Below are 10,048 nucleotides of genomic sequence, written 5' to 3' on the forward strand. Positions count from 1 at the left end.
ACTGCGATGACTTACCGTTTGGGAAGGGATTTTGTGGATTTTTTGGACTATTTTAGCCACAAAAGATAAAATAAGCTATTTTAGCCACAACAAACAAAATATCACATTCAACCCATAATCATTACACTCTTCTCTCACAAAAAAAGTTTAAAAAGTCAAAAATCAAAAAGTCCTTCCAAAACTAAGTTTTTTAGCCCAGATTAAAATAGTGAAAAAAGTCAAAAAATTAAAAAGTCAATCCACTTACCAAACCAATCCTTAGACTTATTTTAAAATCAACTATTTTAATAATTTTTTAATTTTTATAAAAATGAGTGTAAAAAAATAAAAAAACGATATGTCAATTTATAATAATTTTTTAATTAAAATATATAATTAGTAAATGAAACCGACCCATCTTTTTATAAAATATTAAAAAATTAGCAGAAGGGTGTCATCTTTAGTTTTGACAGGACAACTTGACTGAAAATGGCAAGGCTTGAGGGATTATGATGGACTTCAACAGGAAACGACGTCGTCTGTAATTTTGCTTCTGCTAAGCTACTCACTAACTCTGCATTCTCTCAACGCTCCAATCCAAGCAAAGGCGAAGAATGAACAATCTCATGGGCTTCGAGGCATCATCAATCTCCGCCTCCACCCCCAATCGCTTTCTCTTCAACACCACCTTCTTCGTCTATTTCAATGGCGATTTACCCCTAACTTCTTGTAAAATCCCCTTCATATCCTCTTCTTCATCTCAATTCCTACTCTCCAAACCACGGACAACAACAACCAGTAGGTTCTATGCACAATTTCTCAATCTTCCCAGTGTTGAATTTCTGGGTTTTTTTTTTTCTTGTGGGTGTTTCTTAAATCGTATTTGTTTGTAATGGGTTGTTTTTCAATTGTTGTGTTCTGTGCCTTTTATTTATGGGTTACTTGGAAATATTTCGTTCAGGACTTCGAGCGAACAGTGTGCCTGCTTCACAAGTAGTGGAACAAGTTGAGGTTGAAGTTGCTGATGGAGTTACAATTACCCAATTCTGTGATAAGATTATTGATTTGTTCTTGATTGAGAAACCCAAATCCAAGGATTGGAGGAAGTACTTGGTGTTCAGGGAGGAGTGGAAGAAATACAGGGATAGCTTCTACAATCGGTGCAAGTCTCGTGCCCATGCCGAAAATGATTCCCAAATGAAGCAAAAATTAACTGCATTGGCAAGAAAAGTAAAGAAGGTATAACAATCTTTTATTAGCTAATTTCAATTCAATGTGTCCATATATGTGTAAAGAAGGTATAACAATGGCTTTGGATTTATAATTGGTGTGTTCTTTTGATGTCCTTTTTCCATGTGGTACTGATTGGGCAATGACCATTGCAGATTGATGATGAAATGGAAAGACATTCTGAACTACTAAAGGAGGTACAGGACAACCCTACGGACGTTAATGCAATTGTTGCAAGACGGCGCAAAGACTTCACAGAGGAATTTTTCCGTTATCTTACTATACTTTCAGAGACGAATGACAGCTTGGAGGATCGTGATGGTAATAAACTTGGCATTTTGCGTTATGCTAATTTGATAATTGAAATGGATAATTTACCTATAAGTTACATTTTCTAGTTGGGATACCTTCATTGGTATCACCCTTTTGATGTTAAAGGCAGGAAATATTTTTTAAATATTGTGAATGTATTCTATTGACTTGCTGACAGAATTGCTCAATTTGCTAGTATTGTGGTGGATGTGTAGTTTAGGTTAATTTTTCTTTTTAAAAAAGAAAAGAAGATATACATCAAAGGTACTCATGTACTGGTAGGTACTATAAAAAAAAATTCTAGTTGATGATATACCTTCTTTGTTAATTACTGGGGGTTATAATAGACCATGGTTTTAGCATTTAAGACCACATGATTCTTAATTTAACATCGTACATCATAGTGATTGCTGAGATACACTATTGAGTGGGATCTCATTGATGGGATTTGTAAAATGCTTTCAAACAATTCCTTCATTTGATTTGGGTGTTTTTAAATGATATTCTTGTCTAAATGCTATCAAAAATGTTGTTCGACTGACTTTGTGTATTCCAAAACAGAATTTACTCACTTAATTTCTAATGCATGTTTCTTACTGAATTCCAAGCAACAAAGGAAGTTGGGATTTCTTGATCTCATCTCAATACTTTTCTTTAGTTGTAGTAAGAAATATGTCAAAGCGGTACATTCTAAACAAAAAGACCATAAATTTATGAATATGCAGTTTTGCATCCAGATCATCAAGATTTTTTTCCTGTTGTCCTATTGATTTTATTCAATTAATCGCTTTTGATTATAAGGGCTTCCAAAACAAGCTGCGGGTCATTTATTTTATTGTCATGGCAGGCTATGGTCACTAATGAGGTCATTTTTCAAGTGCAAGTTATGCAATGTTTTGCATGTCTTGGGGGGAAGTTTGTTTTCTGTGTGAAGTCTTTTTACAGATATTCATACATGTTTATATCTTTATAACAGGAATTCAGAAGTACCTTGGAATCCAATAGAATTCTTTTAATCTTGATTGCAAAATTAGTTCAATGAACTAATATAATTCAAAATTAGATTTTTGAAAACACCTTCTCTGTTGCCCGTTTGCCAGTGATTTCACCCCAGCATGCGCGTCTTTGTTCTTCCAACTGGTTCTTTTCTAATGACATACTAGAGCCACCTTTTATGAAATTTTTATTCAATAATTTAGCAGGATTTTTCCAATGATCTGCTTCCTGATACTTGTTGACAATTCTTAGTTTTCCAGACTCCTTTGCAATACATCTTTTACCTGCATTATCAGAATTACAAAACCAATGAAATTTTTTTTATCATTTGTTTGAGCAGCGGTGGCCAGACTTGGGGCTAAATGCTTATCTGCAGTCTCTGCCTTTGATAATACACTGGAAATTGTGGGGACATTAGATACTGCCCAGGCCAAATTTGATGACATCCTAAACTCTCCGTCAGTGGATGTGGCATGTGAAAAGATTAAAAGTCTTGCCAAGGCAAAACAACTTGATTCTTCTTTAATTTTGTTGATAAATAGTGCTTGGGCTGCAGCGAAGGAATCCACTACCATGAAGAATGAGGTATGGACGATAACCTTCTAAGAGGATGTTCATTTGATGTAGACCATGGAATTTTTTATTTAAAAAATGTTGTTTCTAGAATCACAATATATGCATGAATGGGGCAGATGTGCATTTGATGTGAAATATCAAGTTAAGAGGATCTTGCTCACCTCAAGCTCAGTGGCTGCATAGAAAATCATTCTTTATTTATTTTTATTTCTCTCTAAATCAATTACCTAAGCTGTCATTTTCATTTTTGTTTTGTTTTGTTTTGTTTTTTTTGTAGTGTAGTAATAAGAGACACTAGGCTGACACTGGTCTGGTTATATGTGAGATTTCAGTTTTGGATCTGTGTGCAGTAATTTGTGCAAATAAAATAAAAAATTAGGAATGTATCAATCCAACTGTCCTACTAGACCCTTGACATTATATAAAATCAATTCCTCATAATATCAATTTCATTAAATCAGCGAGAATACACATATTTATAGCTTAAAAATACTCATATTTCTATAAACAATAAGAACTAGTACTCCAATTTAGAAACGAAGAGTATTTGGCAACTAGAAATCTTCTACATCAATTAGGACCCCAAATAAAAATCAAACAACATTACTTGGGTGACCCCTAGAGCCAATGTCCAGAAATTTACGAAATTACCAAATAGACCTAACTACTAAAACCAGATATAATGATATAAAATTTTCCAGAAGCATACTAAATAAAAGAAACACAAATAAAGACTGAATACCATTCTAAAACTTCACTCCATGATGCCTTAATGTGTTCCATGTGAAGTTTCATATTTGCTCCTCTTGTTGCTATGCTTCACATCACTTGAGCTCACCAACTTGAGAGTTGCCATTTTTGAGTTTATATTGTTAATTTCTTTCAAAACCTTCTGTTTGTTTCTCTGTTAGCTTTAGTTGTGTCACAAGATTGATGAGTTGAATATTCACATTCTATCTTTTTGCACTCATGACCCCTTTATTGACAATCTTCGCCTGGGAACAGTCCTATTTGAAATAATATCTTAACATATTCATGTGATGGTATAACTTTGCAGTTCTTTTCTGACCGATCAAATGCAACAAATATTCAAGCATTAGACCACTTCTGTTAACAGTAACCTTGGACATTGGGAAATTTGGTTTACTGAATGTTCAAATGCTTGAATTTGACAATGGATGGACATAATCGCAAAATCTCCTTGCCCCCCTTCCTTTGCTAAAACCTTAGATTTTTTAGGTTGAGATTTTGCTTCTTTTTTTTTCTTGTCTTTACTGCATTCTTTGTGTTGCTTCTGCTCAAGTGCTAGTTTGTTTTTCTTTTATTCTTGAGCATAGACCTTCAAGTGCAGGTTAAAGGCATAATGCATAGTTTATACAAAGCTACAAAGAGTAGTCTAAGGAGCATTGCGCCAAAAGAAATAAAGCTACTGAAGTATTTGCTGAACATCACTGATCCTGAAGAGCGATTCTCGGCATTGGCTACCGCTTTTTGTCCTGGAGATGAACATGAAGCCAAGGACAAAGACGCTATATACACGTAAGAGAACTTCATGCATCACCCTCTGTGTGTGTGTGTGTGTGTATGTATATATTGTAATTTTTTGTTTTGTGGGTGGAGCAGAACTCCCAAGGAGCTGCACAAGTGGATTAAGATCATGCTTGATGCATACCATCTTAATAAAGAAGAGACTGACATTAGGGAAGCCAAGCAGATGTCCCAACCTGTTGTCATCCAAAGGCTTTTTATACTCAAGGAAACAATTGAGGAGGAGTACTTAGAACAACCAGGCACCAAAACAGAAAATGACACAAAACCAGAAAAATTGTAAGGTACTGATGTTCTTCATCTGTACACGTCTGTGATTAGCTGTCACCATCTGCTAGAGTTAGACTTGTAATTTTGTAATGAAGCCTTCTACTGTGAAGGTGAGAAGAAAATTTTGGTGTCTGTATTGGGTTGCTTTGGTATGATGTATCCTTGTTATTTCCCATGGGAGTTTCACTTGTACAGTTTTTGCTTAATGGAAAGCCATGACCAAATTAAACAGTGAAGATGATGATTTCATATATATATGTGGACTCCTTGGGACTTTCAAGAGGGGTTAGTAAAGCAAGAAGACTTGTGCATGTAGTTGTGCTGTGCTGAAATGATGTTGATTCCTTTATTTGAAACATTTGTTCAATGTGTGTTGGTCTCCATATGTTCTGGTTTCTCATAACTCTTCTATTTGCAGCAGCAGTCTTTTTTCTTTTTTCTTGTACTAGATTATTTGGTGGAGACTAGGCCACATTTAGTTGGATGGAATTGACATGAATTAACAAATAAAGGAAAATGTTAGAGGTCCCAAATTTTCTACCAAATAAATGACCAAATGTCTCACATAGGTGTGGGGTTCACAAAATTGCGGACCCACACCCATGTGAGACATTTGGTCATTTGTTTGGTAGAAAATTTGGTGTCCCTAGCATTACCCAACAATAAAAGTACATGTATGAATTGCAATTATTTTGGATGTTATTCACATTTCACTAACTTTAAATCTATATCGAAAAGGTTGTTGTTGAGGATATTGGCTCGAGATACGGTTATTTGCCATGAATCGTCATGGCCAATGTTAGTGACAGGCCATGGTGGTGACTAGAGGGATGAAAAACAAAAAACTTATTTTGAAAATAAGTGGAAAAAAAAAATTGTTTGTTACAAAAAATTATTTTGTGATTAGTGCATATGAGGTTTGGTTTGATTGTGTTTTAAAGCTCATTTTGCTAAAAATATATAAATAAAATAGTTTAATTGACAAATTCATTTCTTGTATAAAAAAAAAAACATTTTTAATAATCACTTTAAAATTTATTTAAAAAGTAAAAATAAATTAAAAATATATCAAATAAATTAATTTTTTGTTTTTAACTTAAGAAACTAGCTAAGCCTCCGTTTGGGAAGTGGGTTGGCTTTTTGGCTTTTTGACTTTTTTGGCTATTTTAGCCTGGGCTTAAAAGTTTGGTTTGGGAAGGGCTTTTTGGCTTTTTAGCTTTTTTGAATTTTTTTGTGAGAGAAGAATGTAATGATTATGGGTTGGATGTGATGTTTTGTTTGTTATGGCTAAAATAGCCTATTTTGTTTTTTGTGGCTAAAATAGACAAAAAAACCTGCAAACCCACTTGCCAAACACAGGCTAAATGGGTGTTCTTTTATTTTCTTTTTGATCAGAGTTAAAAGAGCGTTTGATAATATAATTCAGAACTTAAAATTGAATTAATTAAGTGACAATCAATTAAACCCGTTTGATAACCACAATTGATACTTAAAAATTGAAATACCTCTTAAAATGTAAACTAAAATTTAAGATTATTTTAAATCATGTAAAACTTACTTAATTTTAACTGAATTTATAAATATTATATATAAGTATCATTATATATTGTGATAAACTTAGGGTTGGTTTGGAATGTTTTAAAAAAGTACACTTTTTGAGTTATTGGCTCATATAGATTGGGTTTGGGTTGGGTTTGATGTGATGTGTTAGAGAGGTGATGTGATTTAAATAAGATGATGTGACTTAAATAGGATAGTGACTTTTTGGCTTTTTATATTATTTAGGTTATGCCAAACTTGATTTTACTATTACCACTATTGTCGCCGTTACCACCACCACCACCATTATCATGTCACCACCACCAAGTCATCGCTACCGTCATGCCACTACTACTAGTATTATTATCACTACTACTATTGTTATCGCCGTCGCTACCACCATCACTATCGCTATCGCTATCGCTATCACTACCACCACCACTATGAGTCCTGCTACAGACCCCCACTGGGGGTCGACCCCCAGTGACGTGGCGAACAGCCATTCGCCAGTTTTCTTTTTTTTTTTTTTTTTTTTCCTTTCTGGCCAATCACCCACAGCCACGTGGGCTGGGGGTCACTGGGGGTCGCCCCTCACTGGGGGTCCCCCGCATTTTCCCCACCACTATTATGCCACCGTCACTATCACCATCATTATGCTGCCGCCACCAACAACAACATGCCGCCACCATCAATGCTACCGCTACTACCATTATGCCACCACTACCACTATCACTATCACTACTACCACCACACTATCATATTATCACCACCACTACCATCATAATATAAAAATTAAAATACATAATTTAAAATAATAATTTTTAAATTTAATCTTATATATATATTAAATAATTTATTTTTAATTCAGTGTTTAAATTTTTATCAAACAGATTTCAATTTAAAAAATTTAATATTTAATTTTTAATACTTAATTAAATTACCTAATTAAGGGGTGGTTTGAGATGTTTTAAATAAGTGTATTTTTTGATTTTTTTATGAAAAATAGATTGAATATAAATTGAATTTGAAGTGATGTGACTTAAATAAGATAATAACTCTTTAATTTTTTTTTTTTTTTTTTAATATATGACAAACAAGACGTAAAACTCTGAGGTTAGTTTTGTCAATCATTTTTCCACCAGGAAAAGGGGCTTTGTACTGCACTAATTTGTACTACACTTTTTTTTTTTTTTTGGGGATCTGCACTAATTTGTACTACACTGTATCACAAACAAAGAGCCCTCTATCTAATTCACGTTTTCGTACACTCCTCAATTCCAACAAAAAGACAACTCCTTATCTTGTGTTTACTCCAGGCCACACTCCACAGATGTATTATGCCATTTTCAAGTTTGTTTGTTTGTTTAAGAAATATATATATATATATATATATATAAATGCGATCTAATAATTATTATGATCAATTTAATTTTTGATTTTTTTTAGAGAGTCTTAATAGATAACGTGATCTAATTATGTTATTTTAATCAATTTAATTTTTGATAGTAGCATGAATCATTTCATGGTGAATCTAAAAATGACCAACACAATTGTTCAATGAGAAAGAATAAGTGGGCATAAAAAAAAATATATTACCTGGTTAAAAATTATTCAGAGAAAGAATAAGTGGGCATAAAAAATATATAAAATTATACAAAAAAAGATATATTGCCTGGTTGAAAATTATTCAGTGTATGATGAATTACATAATACATTTATATATGCTTTAATTTTTATGCACAATAATGCGACTTTAATTTTAAGTTGAAACAATCACAATTATATTTTATAATTTTAAAAATATAATTTGAGTATCTTTCTAGATAATAGAAAGTTTATTTGTCAAGAAACCTCACAAAATGACTTGCGTCCTATCAATTTCAAATAAAGATTAGTAGTTGGAAAAAAAGAAGCCACTATTGTCTATATCATTTATTATGCTTTTTCTTGCAAATAATCTAAAGGGAAAAGATTGTGGTGCACACCTCTCAAAAAGTGTGTACCGTATGCCGTTTATAATTAAAGAAAAAAATGACATAATTTTATATTTTTTAGGTCATAATTAAAATAAAATAAAATAAAATAAATCATAACCAAAACAGCACATGAGATATAACTAAAGATCTCGTAAGTTATAATTAAAATAAGATCATAACTAAAAAAAATGATATAATTTAAAAATACATATAATAAAGAGGTAGTATAATAAAATTTTCCTAATATGAAGTTAGACCTTCAACAAAAGGCAACACTGCAAGGAAATCACAGGGCAAGCCATGCGAAGTCTATGAAATTTTCGAAGGTAGTCAAAATAACTACCATAAGCATTTCTTTTTTCGAACATTCATTAGAGATTGAGCTTTGTTTTTTCAATTATTTTTTTGGATTAATTACACTAATATTTTTTCTAGAATCATTAAAATATTACTTATAGTCACTACTTGAAAATTATAAATTTAAACTCTTTTATATAAAATAAAATAACATATAAATGCTCTTTTTTTTATTTTATATTTTAAATATGTGAAAGTGATTTTTGAAATAAAATCTTATCAACATTAATATATATGGAAACTATCATCTTATCACCACCATCTCATCACCATCATCGCCACAACACCAATGTCACAACTAATACAGCTGTTAGCATATTGTTTTAAAATTACAATCAAACATAAAAAACATTTTTTATAATTTTTTTATCGTAAAAAGTATTTCCTCTCAAAACAAATAGAGGGCAAGGGAATAAAATAAGACAAATTATTGATCTATTATATGACAAAAAATTAATGAATTAATAACTTTAATTTTTTATCATTAAATGAGTAATTAAATAAAAAAATTGTTATTAAATTTTTAATGCCAAATAAATATATCATAAAAGGGTAACATTGTAAACTAAAAAGTTCATAACATGTTGCATTAAATTTTGTTTACTTATTAAATTCAATTCTATGAAAGAGCAATGCTTCGGTGGTAAGAAAATTATCAATTTTTTTATCAAACACCTATATGGATGTAGGTCTTCGCTCACGTAGGTCACATTCATGTGAGTGTTTTGTAAAATATTTGGGGATTTTCATGAGATCTCTAGAATTTTTTTTTTTAAAATTTAATTCTAATTTTTTTGAATTTAATGTTTTAAAAATTAAGTTTTTTATTTTTCGTATTTTTTATTTTTAGTCAATTTTTTTAATATTTTAAGTAATTTCTTTTACTTTTTAGATGCACCAAACTTAGATTTACATAAAAAATAAAATAGTTTAAGAAATTAATAAATATACAAAAATATAAAAATATACTGAATTTTTATTTTTATTTTTTGTATTTATAGTATTTAGTGAGTTTTTTTATAAAAATATTATAAATATTATACTTTTTAATTGTATTTATATTAAGGGTATCTAAAAGATAAAAAAAATTATTTAAATATTTAAAAAAGTCACTAAAAATGAAAAATTACGAAAAGTAAATAACTTGTTTTTAAAAAAAAATTTAAATTCTAGAAATTAAAAGATGATGACGAAAAAGGAACGGGCACGGTGAAAATGGCACCTCGTCTTGGATATTTACGAGAGTCCAGAAGGGCAATTTGGTC

At 31.2% G+C, this 10,048-nt stretch overlaps 1 protein-coding gene across 1 annotated transcript; it reads left to right on the forward strand.

The window, feature by feature from the left end:
* Positions 1–403: 403 nt before the first annotated feature.
* On the forward strand, positions 404–5,147 carry LOC114277176 (endoribonuclease E-like protein). The gene is made up of 6 exons (XM_028219040.2): positions 404–777; positions 941–1,218; positions 1,365–1,530; positions 2,858–3,102; positions 4,445–4,632; positions 4,717–5,147. Exons 1-6 carry the CDS (start codon positions 594–596, stop codon positions 4,922–4,924), a joined length of 1,269 nt encoding a protein of 422 aa, XP_028074841.1. The 5' UTR covers positions 404–593; the 3' UTR covers positions 4,925–5,147.
* The last annotated feature ends 4,901 nt before the right edge of the window (positions 5,148–10,048 follow it).

The sequence above is a fragment of the Camellia sinensis genome, chromosome 1 (assembly GCF_055761805.1).
Source record: "Camellia sinensis isolate YWXY chromosome 1, ASM5576180v1, whole genome shotgun sequence".
Lineage (NCBI taxonomy): Eukaryota > Viridiplantae > Streptophyta > Magnoliopsida > Ericales > Theaceae > Camellia > Camellia sinensis.